The sequence below is a fragment of the Mercurialis annua genome, linkage group LG7, assembly GCF_937616625.2.
Source record: "Mercurialis annua linkage group LG7, ddMerAnnu1.2, whole genome shotgun sequence".
Lineage (NCBI taxonomy): Eukaryota > Viridiplantae > Streptophyta > Magnoliopsida > Malpighiales > Euphorbiaceae > Mercurialis > Mercurialis annua.
In genome coordinates, this window is record NC_065576.1 from 46,294,060 (window position 1) to 46,309,285 (window position 15,226).

Consider the following 15,226-nt stretch of genomic DNA (forward strand, 5'->3'; position numbering starts at 1 on the left):
TAAAAATCAAAAATATTAATTGCATTTTTTAAATTTGAATAAAAATAGTAAAATAGATAATTATTTTGAGACGAAATAAATATATAGCTTTGCTACGAACCACGGGAACTTTGAAAAGGTTACACTTTCTTGCTTCCAAAATGTTTCATACAGTTTGAAAATTGAAATCCTTAAATATTCATATAAAATGTTTCATATTGTTTTAGTATGAAACTAGACATTAATTTCCCATAAAAAAATATTTTTTATTCTAAAAAAAAGATCCTATAAAAAAATCTTAAAAATTATATAAATGAAAAAATATAGTCAGCTATTCATAAATTTTATTATTTATATTGCTCACAATAAAATTGTGCTTTTTATATTGGATTACCTTATAATTTCATAGTATTTATAATTACAATGTTTATTTCAATTATAATAAGAAAAGTTATAAATAATCCATTATTTTAGGAATTTAAATTTTGAATAATTTATTTAACAATTATTATAAAAGTATTATAAACACATCTAATATATACAAAATTTAATAATATTTATAAACACATATTATTATTTATAAATTTTATTTTTATATCGTTTCCGTTTCCGTACTACCTAACAACTTTATGGACGATCCAATAACAAAAAAAGTGGAATATTGAGAATATGAATTGTTGAATTGGATTTATTATTTTCTTGCATTGACTTGATCTAGTTAAGTTGCATACCTTCCTTTCCTAGTTGTTTCTAATTTATTGCTTCTCACTTTCTTTCTTTTTTCTTCCACTTGCTTTTCTCACTACCAAACACAAATTATGCTTTTTTTTTTAAATATTATTAAACATTCCATCAACTTACATCCTTCTCCTATAATTCAGCTTCTGCAGCCCCTAGTTTTAATTTTCTAATTATCACATATTGGTAGCCCTCAAATTTTTGTTAAAGATATTTGTATTCATAAACTCTAAATCGGTACAATTCGACCATTAAATTATAAAATCAATAAAAATTGCTCTTTCATACTAGATTTATTTACATATATGTTAACAAAGTAGTTGTTCTATGTTGATTTTACAAGTTTAAGAATCGAACTTTACCGAAATAAAATAAATATAATTATAGTTCAATTGATATAAATGTTGGACGACATACTGCTAGATCGTAAATTCAGTTTTTCCGACAAGTGCTCTTCCATTTCTATATACTTAAATTGATTACTAGGGATGGACGGGAGAAACTGAGGCCTCGCTTCGCTTGGTTCGTTTTATAGCAATTCCCGGGAAGTTAACTTCCTGGGAAATATAGTTTTTGGGAAGTTAACTTCTCAGCAAGTTGATAAATATTGTTTGTTTTGATTTTTACTTTCCGGGAAGTACGAAACTAATTTTTGATTAAAAGACAAAAATATCCTATGATAATTTTTATATAAATTTAAAAAGAAAAAAAAAAGAAAAAGTTAAGGTTAAATTAGGATAATACAACAAAAGTGCTAGGTAAGTTCTACTTCCTTGGATTTTGCTAGGGAAGTTACTTTCCTAGTTAAAGGGAAGTCAACTTCCCGGGAAGTAAAATGTATAAATTGAACCAAGTAAAAAATATTTGCTACTTCCCGAAAAGTACAACTTCCCTAGCCTATTTACCCCCAACCAAGCGAGGCCTGAATTTAATCATAAACATATTTATAGAGAAATTTGCAGAAAATACTCCGTTTTTCAAAATATTTGTAAAAATACTCCGTTTTTTGAAAAATTATTTGTCTACCTTTTTTTTCAAAAAATTTATTTTTTTACTCCGAAATTTATTTTTTTACTCTGAAAATTTTGTAAAAATACTCCGTTTTTTTTAAACTGTTTGAAACTGTATTATAAACGGTTTCAAAGATGTCAAAGTTTTTTAAAAATACTCTGTTATAAACCATTTGAAACTCTATTAGAGACTGTATTTGAAACCGTTTGAAACTCTATTTTTATAAAACCGTTATAAACCGTTTGAAACTCTATTAGAAACTCTATTTGAAACCGTTTGAAATTCTATTAGAAACTCTATTTGAAACGTTTTTATAAAACAGTTTCAAATTGTGTTTTTTGAAACTGTATTTGAAACCGTTTAAAACTCTATTTTTATGAAACCGTTATAAACCGTTTGAAACTCTATTATAAACTGTATTTGAAAACGTTTGAAACTGCGGAGTAAAAAAATAAATTGCGGAATAAAAAAATAAATATTTATTTTTTAGGTACGCTTATAAACTTTCAGTTTTTGAGGTAAATTTACAAATATTTTAGTTTTTTAGGTATTCTCCTAATTAGCCCTTATTTATATTGTCAAATGAGTATATCAAGACCGTAGCCTATTTATTTATCCCCAATCAAGCGAGGCCTGAATTTAATTATAAATATATTTATATTGTCAAATGAGTATATCAAGACCGTAATCTTAAATACATTTTAATTGGCAACTGAGCATTATGAAAACTTAATTAATCACAAACTGTCAAGTGACACTTATTTCTCAATTAATTTATAGTTATTTAGTAATAATATCTGGAGGATATTAATAATTCATTTCATTTATTTAAATGAAAGGAGTGTTGTGCGGCTGTCCCGACCAGCTGCCACGACCCCAGCCTGCGGGAATTTGCTGCTGCCAAATATTTAAATTTTCACAAGTTGACGGTAAATAAAACTCAAATTATATCTCATTTCTCAAACTACTTCCTTTAAATATTCATCATCCACCGCTTCTCTTCCTCTGCACTCACTGCCCTATTTATATATCATTTACATTTATTCATCACAAAGTCAAATCAAACTTAAAAATGCTGCTCAAGCTTCCCAAAATTTCCATGGCCTACTCCACTTCTGCTAGCAGGTTGATTACTCACTAATTTTTTCTATTCATCATTGCTTTAACTTTTTTCTAAAAGAATTTTCGGAAAAGAGGACGTTTGTGCGATGAATTGAACCCACCAACTTTAGCAGCGTTTATACCATTTGAGTTATAGCTGGTTGATTTATTGTTTTAACTTAATTAGTTTATGTTATTGTTTTAATTTTGAATTTGATTTTGATTTCAGGCCGGAAAGTTTGACGGCGGATAAGCGCTACCGCCCTGCCAAACAAGTGCATTTTCAGAAAACGCATTCCATGCCGCCGCACAAGGCGGAGGTTTTCAAATCCTTGGAGAGTTGGGCTGAGAATAATTTACTGGCTCATCTAAAACCTGTTGAAAAATGCTGGCAGCCGCAGGAATTTCTTCCGCAGCCTGATTCTGAAGGATTCTACGAGCAAGTGAAGGAATTACGGGAGAGATCAAATCAACTTTCCGATGATTATTTGGTGGTGCTGGTCGGTGATATGATTACAGAAGAGGCGGTTCCGACGTATCAGTCGATGCTGAACTCGCTGGACGGAGTAGAAGACGAGACAGGTGTCTCCCTTACTCCATGGGCTATCTGGACTCGAGCTTGGACTGCTGAGGAGAATAGACATGGTGACCTTCTCAACAAGTATCTCTACCTTACGGGTCGGGTTGACATGAAGAAGATTGAAAAAACTATTCAATATCTCATTTCCTCAGGAATGGTAATGTACTCTGTTCTTCAATTTAGCTGATTAAATCATTAATTCGATAAACTGAAATTAATTAGTTATTCGGTTAATTATCAGGATCCGAAATTTGAAAACAACCCGTATCTTGGATTTATGTACACCTCATTCCAGGAGAGAGCAACATTTATCTCACATGGCAACACTGCCAGATTGGCTAAACAGCAGGGAGACGTCAAACTAGCTCAGATTTGCGGGACCATCGCGGCAGATGAGAAACGACACGAGACCGCTTACGTGGAGATCGTCGAGAAGCTATTTGAGGTTGATCCGGACGCTACAGTTTTGGCATTCGCCGATATGATGAGAAAAAGAGTCCAGATGCCCGCGCACTTAGTGTACGACGGCGAAGATGATAACCTGTTTAAAAACTACTCAGGTGTGGCCCAGAGAATCGGAGTTTATACCGCGAGAGATTATGCGGATATTTTGGAGTTTCTGGTGAGAAGATGGAAGGTGGAGAAGCTGACAGGGCTATCCGGCGAGGGACGTAGAGCTCAGGATTTTGTATGCGGGTTAGGATCCAGATTCAGAAAATTGGAGGAAAGAGCTCAGGAAAGAGCAAATAAAGAAGTAACTGTTCCATTCAGTTGGATCTTTGGGAGACAACTCAAGGTTTGACGGGTCGGGTCACCCGGCTGTTGAAGATATAAATAGTTATTAAACATTTATAATGTACAATTTTAGTTGTTGCTTGTATGTAATTAATAATGCAGAGTACTGTTATGTTTGCTTTGAATCTGTAAAGAACTTACATATTAATTGTTGTATGTGTGCAGAAATTGGATTAGGCTGAATCTATGACTGAACTCATAGTGTTTTGTAGTATTAATATTGGTGATATAAAATTGATGATTTTGTTTGATCTGTATATAATTTAGTTAATTAAAATTTTTTCTTTTTTAATTATCTATGAAAATAGAAGATAGTTTATAAGTTAGACCGTCAAAAATAATAAACCGACCTATTAACTCCAAGAAAGTATAATAGGTAACATATTGATGTACTTTCCGTTTTTTGGTTGTTGTCCATTTAAGCAAAATTGTATTACGATAGTGTTTTTTTTGTCTTAAATTATATATAAAAAATACTACGCATTAAAAATGATACGGATATCAATCTAATCTGTTTTGTTTCAGGACTATTTATAACCATTTATGGAGTAGTATGTTTAGCAATAAATATACAATAAATGAAGCATTACTTTAAATTTTAAATACGAGCATTAGTTTTTGGACAGTGAAAAGTGGGGTAATTGATCTGGAGTATTTAAACTATCACATGAATTGTATGTTGATGGTCAAATTTTAATTCACTTTAATTTGATTATTAAAGTTTAATGTATTTTAATTAAATTATTAAGTTTTGATTTTATTTCAACGTAAAGAGTTCTGGCCAAAAAAGCCTTCTTGGCAGTCGAGTCTTATTTATTTTTTTATCTAAAAATTTGACATATATATAATTTAGTCAAAAAAAATTCCGCTTAATCGATATGATCTATAAATACCGTGATTTTTTTCTAAGAAAAGGGATTGCAATGTGGCGAAATTCGATTGCCACACTAGTATTTTAATCTCTATGGAATTAAAATTTAAGTTTAATAATCAAAATAAAACAATCAAATTTCGATCACTAAATTACAAAAATAATAGTTTACAGACACGGTGAAAATTATTTGTGAAAACAAAAAAAGTTACCCTAGCTAGTATGTCTATTTAGCAGAGTTGGTGAGGCATATAACATTCTCCCCCAAGCATTTCTTCAATTGGGTACACCATATATATATCAACTATAATATACCCTCTAATAAATAATACCAATGAATTAATAATTCTAATAATTAATAAAAATTTAGGGAAGCAATTTTAATATTACGTCTTACTTAATATTTAATAAATTTAATTAATAATTTTTTGATCCACCGTATATATTAATGATTAGAGGGTTGACTGTATAAACATCTTTTTTTTTTCTTAATTCATAAGATATTTGAGGATATTTAATGCAAAATTTTCATACTACAATTTTTTCTTCAAGAGAGTCACCGACTTTCATTTACTTAGGCCCTAGTCTTGGGCCTGGGTTTAGTCTTGGGCTTAAGGCTCTGGATTAGTCCCAGTTCCACCTACTATCTTTAATTTTGATTTCAGTCCCCTCCCTGCATCTCTTCGATTAGGGTTTCTCCCTCGTCCCTCTGAAGGACGAACTGAATTCAAAATTCGATAAAAAATTTGAATTGAATTAAATATGGCGAACAGGACCGATCCAACAGCGAGGAGTATAAGGGGAACTAATCCCCAAAACCTAGTGGAAAAAATTCTCAGATCAAAGATTTATCAGAACACCTACTGGAAGGAGCAATGCTTCGGATTAACCGCCGAGACGCTCGTCGACAAAGCCATGGAGCTCGACCATCTCGGCGGTACCTTCGGCGGCAACCGTAAACCCACACCTTTCATGTGCCTGGTCATGAAGATGCTCCAAATCCAGCCCGATAAGGAGATTGTCGTCGAGTTCATTAAAAACGACGATTATAAGTATGTTTTTATTCTGTTATATATTGTTTTTATTGTTTTTATTAATATATTCAAGCTATTTAAATTGAACTGTTATATAAATTGAACATTTATGGAAATGGCAGATACGTTCGCATACTAGGTGCTTTTTATTTGCGTTTGACGGGGACTGATGTTGATGTTTATCGTTACCTTGAACCTTTGTATAATGACTATCGAAAACTGAGGCAAAAATTTCCTGAAGGAAGTAAGTCTTTGCATATTCTGCTTATTGATTTAGTGACTAGGTAGCACTGACATGGGGAAACGGGACACGGACAATATGAAACAATGTTATTTCAAGGTTTCCTATGTAAAAAAATTGAAGTTTTGTGTCCGAAAAAGTGTCCAAAACATTTCTGTAATGTGTAGAAGGAAATGTCCGTGCTACCTAGTTTAGCGACTGTTGTAACACTTTAATTGCTAATTTTCTTTTATTTGCTGTCAGAATTTGCATTGACTCATGTTGATGAGTTTATTGATGAGCTTCTCACTAAAGAATATTCCTGCGATATTGCTCTTCCTCGTATTAAGAAAAGGTTATCATTTATTCTCTTACTTGTTTGCTTAATCCTTTATTTTTTTATTTTAAGTTTTTAAATTTTACTTGAATTTATGTATAGATGGACTCTAGAATCTCTTGGTACTCTTGAACCTCGAAAGAGTGTGTTGGAAGATGATTTTGAGGAGGAGGAAGAGAAAGATGACATTGACCAAACTGATGATGCTCTCGACAATGGGGCCGATGATAGGGTATGTGTATTGTGTTCTTCAATCTTCACCTCCCCTGCTTTCACTTTGTAGTTTTTCAATTCTCTTATCGTTTTCCCTCCTGTGCATTTTGGTACAATTTGATGACATGCTTGTGACTTTTTGACAGGACTATTACCATGGGAGAAGTCCCACGCGAGAAAGGGATAGGGACAGAAGGCGTGACAGCCATAGACACAGGTACTATGTTCATCTTCTTCAGATTTCAAATTTCATCATAGCATATCATGTCATGTGAAGTCTATCCGGATTAAAGAATTTTCTACAATTTTCTTCTAATGGGCATTTATTCCGGTCTTGTGATAGAATATATTGTTTGTATGTAGTGATTAAAATTTAAAGACGGCTTTTATAAGTCTTGTTATTAGTTAACAAAAAATGATAGGATAAAGCCTGATAGAATACATATTATAGTCTGTTTATTTGTCCATAGGAGATCTTGGTATAAAATCATTAAGTGACTTTTTCCTACATGTATGAGTTCCTCATATATTGTTTCGACTGCAAGATTTAATCATTATTTTCCAATTTTGGTTCTCAAGGTATTTTCTGCCATCTTAAACTGTGAGAAGATTGGGTAGAATCGCTTGTTAGAACTGTTGAAAAACCAAGTTACTTTTTCCTTTTCTATGTTTCCAAGAGTGGTAAAAGATCTTGGTGGAAGCTATTGTGCTGATTTTTGTTTATTTATGTAATTCATATATCATGTTTCAATCGTGGCATTTATAGCCATTGATGGTTCAAATAGCTTCCTATATCGATATCTAGTGATCCTGCCAGGTTTCTCTGTACTGGCAGTGTGCAGTGAGAAGTATGATGGATCAAACAATCTTATGTTATCTGTAGTTTCTGTTCATTAGTGTTCACATTGGCCTTTCAGGCTAAAATGATCCTCTGTGAAATGAGAAAGTTTATGTTTCTGGCTTTGCGTCTTTACGCAGGGATCGGGATTACGATAGGGACTACGAGCGTGACTACGACAGGGATCGAGGACGGGGACGTGATAGGGATAGAGATAGGGGCAGGGATAGGGAAAGGGATAGAGACAGGGACAGAGACCGATATTATGTGAGAGATGAAAAGGATTACGGTCGTGATAGGGAACGAGAAAGAGAGAGGGAAGGTAGAGAGCGTGAGAGGCGGGATAGGGATCGTGGTAGACGAAGGAGTTACTCGAGGAGTCGAAGTAGAAGTAGGGATCGGAAGAGACGTGAGCATAGCAGCAGTCCGAGGAGGAGGGGAGATGGAGCAGAAGAGCCAAAGAAAAAGAAGGAAAAGAAGGAGAAGAAGGAGAAGAAAGAGGATGGTACCGACCACCCGGATCCTGAGATTGCAGAAGCTAATAGGGTTAGGGCCTCGCTCGGGTTGAAACCTCTCAAGTTATAAATTTTTACTGGTGGCTGGGGTGAAAATGGGGGGAAGCGTGTAATTGTTGTGTGGTGTAGTAACTTTATGCTGAAACTACAGCTTCTGTTGTACATACATATTTTGAGGGAGTGTCGACTGATTGCTTCTTTTCATAGCTGAGTTTGATAGGAGTAACACATCATCTACTATAAATGTGCATGTTTAAAGTTTTTTTTGTACTAACAAGTTTGTTTCTCATAAAATTTGGAATTAGGTATGTTTTTTAAAAAAAAAAAGAACTTTTAATCTAAATAGTATAATAAATTTATTCTATTTAATTTACACTGTCAATGTATTGTAATGTCAATCTATGCTAAAAAAATAATTCATGAAACTACCAAAATAGTAATTTAATTTTTTTTGGAAAATGAATAATTCATTAATCGGAAATGACTACAAGAATTTCACATATTATGTATATAAATTATATCTTTAGATATGTTAGATATTGTGGCAATTGTTTCACTGAAAACTATAATACTCCCCATATCTTTACGTATATAAGACTTGTTCCTTATAGTACATATCTCATAAGGTATTTTTGGAGCGGATTTAGTTGGAATTCGATTCAAACTGCAGCAAAAAATGCATTACGGTATACTCATGGAGTCATTAATTAAAGGGATAAATTTGATAAATAATAACTAAAATCACATTAAAATTTTAAATGGAGTCGTTAATTAAAGGGATAAATTTGAAAAATAATAGCTAAAATCACATTAAAATTCTAAATGAAAAACTAATTAGAGACAAATAAGTTTTGCTAAATGGACAATTAAAAAAGAACGGAGGGAGTATATAAAAACATTAGAAAACGTATTATGTAAAACAATTTACGTAATTAAATAATATCTAAGTTGTTTTAACATTAATTACATCCACTAATTATATAATCACATATGATAATTATATATTGCAAATGCAAAAAAGGCTTTTCGATGAGATGAGAAGTTATTAACTTATTACATTACATCACATTTACACAGCATAGCAGTGCGGTTGTTGGTTGATCTGCCACCGAGTCTGCGACTGCGACTCCTGAAGAAGACGACATAAAATAATCACTTTCAGTCGCAGTAACAGAAAAACAAATTTGAAGGATCAATTTGTCATTTGTCCATCGCCAACAACCGCAGTTCCTCATTCATCGGAGAAGACAATGACGAGTGAGTGTAAGAAAGAGCTGCTGAGTGAGATTCAATATCTGGAAGAGAAGCAGAAACTACTCACTCGCTCTCATTTTCCTCCTGATTTTGTGTTTGGAGTTGCCACGTCTGCTTATCAGGTTAGCTTCTCTACTTATTTGATCAACATCAGTACTTTTTTTTCGTTTCTCAGTTATTATTTAATCACTACTGTGCTGTGATTTTTGTAAACAGATTGAAGGCGGTTGCAAGGATGGCGGTAGGGGTCCTAGTATTTGGGATTCTTTTTCACATACCAAAGGTTTAAATCTTTTTCTTTCTAATCCATCTATTATTTTTATAGTTATTAGAGTCAAACGCAAATTAAATCGTGAACTTTAGCGTGTTTTGTAGTTACAATTTGAACTTTAAATTTAGTTTTGGATTTTTCGATGAAAAATACTGATGTTCGCACTAGAATATACACCGTTCCGACAATTTTTATCGGAATATGGCTCGGTCTTCTGAATTTCTAAAATGTGATAGTTCTTGTTTGATATTGCCAAGATCGGAACACTGAGCAATTTTTCATGACAATTGCCGATGTCTGCACTAGAATATATACCAAAATCAGCATTTTTTAACGAAATGTTGTTCGGTGTTCTGAATTTCAAAAATGTGAAAGTTCGTGTTTGATATTGTCAAGATTTAAGTTGGTGTTGTAATTGCAAACACATTAAAATTCATGTTTTCTGTTACAATTAACTCTTATTCGTTCCCTCTTTTTCTTATGTAATTAAGCTTGTTATATTACGTACATTTTCTGTCTTTCTTTTAATATAGCATATTAGGAATGAAGATGCTCTTACCCCAATCATCTCATTTCAGCAACTTTGATTATTTCAGGAAAGATTCTCGATGGAAGCAATGGTGATATAGCTGTCGATCATTTCCATCGTTACTTGGTCTACATCCTTGCCTGCACTATATTAATGCTCCTCTTTTGTAAAAATTAGTTACTATACAAACATTGCTGTTTACGAACCCATGATTATTATGCAGGAGGATATTGATCTCATTGCTAACTTGGGTTTTGATGCTTATCGATTCTCTTTGTCATGGTCTCGCATCTTTCCTGGTATGTCACTGTCTTTCAAATTGGATTGTTTTTTTCTGTGCTTGGTTCGGACTTTACACAACACTACTCATTATTATAAGATGTCAGCTTCTATGAATTTTAACTTTAGGCATGATATATGAAGTGAATTGCACCTACGCACTTCAGTTTAGCAAATTCTGTGTTCTTAGGGGGTGATTATTCATTAATGCTCAACATCAGGAAATAGTTTATTTGAATCTCACATACTACTCAGTCCTACCGCAAGTTATAAAAATATAGGTGATGGCTGTAAGTTTTTCTTAAAGGAATGATTAGTTAGTATTAGCCTGTAAGGCTTAATTATCCTGTTTGTTTAGTTTCAAGGTATTCCAACTTCCAAGCTAATTGTTTTTTTTCCTTTTTATTCGTTTATCATTTTAGTTCCATCTTTATTTTCTCATGTTTCTTACTTGTATATTCATTACTGATTTCTTTCATTGATATGTGAATTTTCCCGTCTAACAGATGGTTCGGCAACCAAAGCCAATGATGAAGGAATTGCATTCTATAACAGTATCATTAATGCTCTTCTTGAAAAGGGTATGAAACCTGCGGCCTGCTTTGTTTAATGTCTGTCTCTGTGCAGCTTAATCCATTGGTAACTATTTTGTGTAGGTATTCAGCCGTATGTAACTTTGTACCATTGGGATCTTCCTTTGCATCTTCAGGAGTCGATTGGAGGATGGTTGAATAAGGAAATTGTGTAAGTATCATTCAAGTGTACGCTGCTGCTGCTGTGATATAAGAAAAAACAAATTCAATTAGGATTAAGCATTAATAATCCATATGGCTTCCTTTTTCTTTGTCCAGAAAATACTTTGCAGTCTATGCAGAAACTTGCTTTGCAAGTTTTGGCGATAGAGTTAAGAATTGGATTACACTAAATGAACCCCTTCAAACATCAGTTAATGGATATGATACTGGGATTTTTGCCCCTGGAAGACATGAGGAATCAGAAACAGAACCATATTTGGCTGCACACCACCAGATCTTGGCTCATTCTGCAGCTGTTTCTATTTACCGGAGCAAATACAAGGTATGATATCTAACTGTTTCGTTCATTAATTTTCATCTTAAAGATAAGATGATGTAAGTTGTTGTAAGATGTTCTCGGATTCCACAAAGCTTATATACGAATGTTTTGCCAACTAGTCTTTAATAGGATGCATTGCACCACTTTCAGTGTCTTTGTCAAACTAACTCGTACCACCTTTACATTGTCCACCAATGAGTAGTTCCTTCTTTTTTGTTTCTATTTTTAAAAATTTACCTTGAGTATTTGGGATGCTGAATTAGATGTCTAGATAGTGAAGTTGCATTACTCTTACAATTAAGTTATTCGCCAGGGCACCAGTTTTTGACCCATCTTAATCTGAGCACCAGTGATTGTGTTTGCCACAGGCAGTGAAATGCCTAATCAGTTTGAGGAAAGAATCAATGAGAATTGTAATGTTAATGACCACTCTGTTATTTGGATCATTTAAGGGATAATAACACCGGCTTTCTTGGTGCTGTTGCTATGTTTGTTTTCAGGAAAATCAAGGAGGACAGATTGGTTTAGTGGTAGACTGTGAATGGGCAGAACCTAATTCAGACAAAATTGAAGATAAAATTGCTGCTGGAAGGCGACTTGAGTTTCAGATTGGATGGTACTTCTCCTGGCACTTTTTTGAACAGCAGTCTAAAAATTTGCCTCTCACAAATTGATATCCTGATCATATATCTTCGTGGTTATATAGTTTATTTTTCCATGGATTTATTTATTTTATTTATTTGGGAGTTCTGGAGGGCCTAGACGAAGATTTTGGGATTTTCTTTGCCAAGGGATAGAAGATAAATAATATGAGCTATAAAGTAGTAATTCTTCCACCTACATGTTTTGCAATTTTAATTACTATCCCATAATAAGTTAAGCTTTTGGTTCTGTATCACTTTATGCTTTTGTTAAGTTAGAGAATCCAGCTTAAAAGTTTAGGCTGGTGAGCAGAGTCCTATGAACTATGAGCAATTTTTAGGCTAATAGAGTGTAACAAGCCACGCAAATTCTCATAACACTCCCTGTAATAATTCATGCTCCGGCCTCTGTTAAGTTTTTTCAACCTGATTACAGGTAGTATACGAGATCTTTAAAAATATTCTTATAGCATTTGTAGTGCCTTACTGATTTCTATCTACTATCGCCACCGTTTCTGATGCAGGTACTTGCATCCAATATATTATGGAGAATATCCTGAAGTTATGCGCAAAATACTTGGAGATAGACTCCCAAAATTCTCAGAGGAAGATAAGGAGTTACTCAGGAATCCAATTGATTTTCTAGGCTTAAATCATTATACGTCAAGATTCATAAGTCATGTTGTGGATAGCAAAGCAGAAACTTATTACTATAGGGCACAATCAGCTGACATACTTGGTAAATCTGTTAGTGCTGCTACATCCTATTTCATAATCTTCTCTTCTCTTTTTATTGACTATATTTTTTATCGATCAGCTCAATGGGAAGGAGGTGAACCAATTGGGGAAAAGGTATAACCGTATCTTTGTCCAAATTCTGCACATATTGATGTTTAACACTCCTCATGTGATGATGAAATATTTGATTTCAGGCAGCATCAGAATGGCTGTATGTCTGTCCTTGGGGAATTCGCAAGGTTATCAATCACATAGCACAGAGATACAACAATCCTAGAATTTATATTACTGAGAATGGTATTTGATGCTATTTTTTATTCATGAGTTAGAGTTCGGTAGTCTCAGTTTTGTTTTATGGATTTAGTTCTCGGTTTGAACCACAATGTGCTCAATCCAAATGAATTTTTCAGTTATGACAGTTTTTATGACCATCATCTGATTTGCACACCATTTTTACAGGAATGGATGATGAAGAATCCGATGCTCCGCTCCACGAAATGCTAGAAGATAAACTGAGAGTTCGTTATTTCAAAGGATACCTTGCTTCTGTTGCAGAGGCAATCAAGTGAGTTTCTTCACTATTGATGCAATGTAATGAATATATGGTTCATTTATGATGCAAGGAAGGAATATTGATGTTCATTTTCGTTGGTTATATATATGGAATTGGAATGCGTAGAGATGGAGCAGATGTGAGGGGATACTTCGCATGGTCATTGTTGGACAATTTTGAGTGGGCTCAAGGTTATACGAAGCGTTTTGGTTTGGTGTACGTGGATTACAAGAATGGTCTCACCCGGCACCCAAAATCTTCAGCATATTGGTTCATGCACTTCTTAAAACAAGGCAGAGAAGGAAATATAGAGTTTCAAAGAAGAGTGGGAAACTTGCTGCTAGCATAGTAACCAAAGAGAGATTCTGAGTTATCTCCAATTCAGCAAAGGTTTGATACTAATACAACTAAAATGTTTTTTTAGGCTGTATGCTTGTGGTTTGATACCTTTATAAAAAAATATTGTGATTGGCAATGCTTTGAATTTGATCCAACGTTTTAAGCCACTAACCTTTTTTTGAAAAGGGTCATCTTTTGTATTTTGTGCTTTGAATTGGAACCAGGTAGGCTGACATCTATTACTGCCTTGTGTTTAGTTGTATTCGTGAATGTGCCCCATTATTATATGTATCGATGAAAATACTATAGTCCTACATATGATGGAAAGAAAAGTTGTGCTATTGGTGTCCCAGTTTTAAGGCTTAATCATTTAAAAATATTTTACTTTTTCAACTTTTTTCGCTTAAAGTTCAAACTTTTAAAATCCACAATTTTAACCAATTTTTCAAATGTTCAAATATATCCTTCATATTTCTTCATATTTGTATTTTGTCTATGACAAAAATGCAAATTGGAACAACATGAATCGATATAGAAGATAGGCAGAAGGTTTAAAAAAGCTCTCGAGATTTTCTCAAAAGTGCAGATCAGTCCTTTTACTTTATTTGGGCACAGTTAAACCCCTGTGTTTTTAAAATTGAACAATTAAACCCTTATTATTTTAAAATCAAACAAATAAACTCTTTTAGTTTACTTTTGGGACAATTACCCCCTCAAATTTTTGGTAAATATTTTAAATATTAAAAATATTTTTGAACTTTTTTCCTATATGATTATGAGAGACATGTCAGCCATTAACAAGTGTTTCTAATGATGTTGGATGAAAGGGGTTATTTGTTCTATTTTAAAACAAAGAGGGCTTAATTATACCCAAAAAAGTAAAAGGGTTGATTTGTACTTTTGTGAAAACTACGAGGTTTTTTTGTACCTTTTGCCTAAAAGATATATTTGAATTTTTTTTTTTCATTCTAATTTAAACAAATAGTTAAAATTGAAACTGAAAATTGAAAATTTTGATAGTTTGAGTTATAAATGGAAAAAAATCAAAAAGATGAAATATTTTTGAATGATTAAACCTGGTTTTAATTATTTTAAGATTGTTGGAGATAAAAAAACTACTTTTTTTTTCAAAGAAGTCATTTTCTTCGTGAAAATTTAATGTCAGCAACTTACAAATACCACATCAAAATGCATTTGACTCTTTAAATCATTTTGAGATAAATTATATGGAAAATTACATTACAAGAAAAAAACATAATAATTAATTTTTTTTTTTAATATTTGTATAAAATAAAATGAGACTTTTTAAATGGGAT

The 15,226-nt window shown here is 32.9% G+C and overlaps 3 protein-coding genes across 3 annotated transcripts; all 3 read left to right on the top strand.

Annotated features, from left to right (window-relative positions):
• The first annotated feature begins 2,623 nt into the window (after positions 1 to 2,623).
• LOC126654508 (stearoyl-[acyl-carrier-protein] 9-desaturase, chloroplastic-like) lies at positions 2,624 to 4,455 on the top strand. The gene is made up of 3 exons (XM_050348396.2): positions 2,624 to 2,853; positions 3,059 to 3,566; positions 3,651 to 4,455. Exons 1-3 carry the CDS (start codon positions 2,801 to 2,803, stop codon positions 4,209 to 4,211), a joined length of 1,122 nt encoding a protein of 373 aa, XP_050204353.1. The 5' UTR covers positions 2,624 to 2,800; the 3' UTR covers positions 4,212 to 4,455.
• A 1,284-nt stretch (positions 4,456 to 5,739) lies between these two features.
• On the top strand, positions 5,740 to 8,436 carry LOC126657510 (pre-mRNA-splicing factor 38). The gene is made up of 6 exons (XM_050352209.2): positions 5,740 to 6,127; positions 6,232 to 6,353; positions 6,594 to 6,684; positions 6,769 to 6,898; positions 7,026 to 7,096; positions 7,858 to 8,436. Exons 1-6 carry the CDS (start codon positions 5,838 to 5,840, stop codon positions 8,300 to 8,302), a joined length of 1,149 nt encoding a protein of 382 aa, XP_050208166.1. The 5' UTR covers positions 5,740 to 5,837; the 3' UTR covers positions 8,303 to 8,436.
• An 822-nt stretch (positions 8,437 to 9,258) lies between these two features.
• On the top strand, positions 9,259 to 14,251 carry LOC126657509 (beta-glucosidase 42). Its single transcript, XM_050352208.2, has 13 exons — positions 9,259 to 9,608; positions 9,703 to 9,769; positions 10,354 to 10,412; positions 10,510 to 10,585; positions 11,072 to 11,146; positions 11,222 to 11,309; positions 11,417 to 11,642; positions 12,140 to 12,255; positions 12,805 to 13,019; positions 13,098 to 13,132; positions 13,213 to 13,315; positions 13,478 to 13,583; positions 13,698 to 14,251. The coding sequence occupies exons 1-13, from the start codon at positions 9,483 to 9,485 to the stop codon at positions 13,918 to 13,920; spliced, it is 1,515 nt and encodes a 504-aa protein (XP_050208165.1). The 5' UTR covers positions 9,259 to 9,482; the 3' UTR covers positions 13,921 to 14,251.
• Positions 14,252 to 15,226: the final 975 nt, after the last annotated feature.

Bases quoted from the DNA above. Each gene is read 5' to 3' on its own strand.
- LOC126654508 (XM_050348396.2), top strand. From the start codon at position 2,801: ATGCTGCTCAAGCTTCCCAAAATTTCCATGGCCTACTCCACTTCTGCT. The intron at 2,854-3,058 runs GTTGATTACTCA...TTTTGATTTCAG, and splicing joins TACTCCACTTCTGCTAGCAG to GCCGGAAAGTTTGACGGCGG. The intron at 3,567-3,650 runs GTAATGTACTCT...GTTAATTATCAG, and splicing joins ATCTCATTTCCTCAGGAATG to GATCCGAAATTTGAAAACAA.
- LOC126657510 (XM_050352209.2), top strand. From the start codon at position 5,838: ATGGCGAACAGGACCGATCCAACAGCGAGGAGTATAAGGGGAACTAAT. The intron at 6,354-6,593 runs GTAAGTCTTTGC...ATTTGCTGTCAG, and splicing joins GCAAAAATTTCCTGAAGGAA to AATTTGCATTGACTCATGTT. The intron at 7,097-7,857 runs GTACTATGTTCA...GTCTTTACGCAG, and splicing joins CGTGACAGCCATAGACACAG to GGATCGGGATTACGATAGGG.
- LOC126657509 (XM_050352208.2), top strand. From the start codon at position 9,483: ATGACGAGTGAGTGTAAGAAAGAGCTGCTGAGTGAGATTCAATATCTG. The intron at 9,609-9,702 runs GTTAGCTTCTCT...TTTTGTAAACAG, and splicing joins TTGCCACGTCTGCTTATCAG to ATTGAAGGCGGTTGCAAGGA. The intron at 11,643-12,139 runs GTATGATATCTA...GTTTGTTTTCAG, and splicing joins TTTACCGGAGCAAATACAAG to GAAAATCAAGGAGGACAGAT.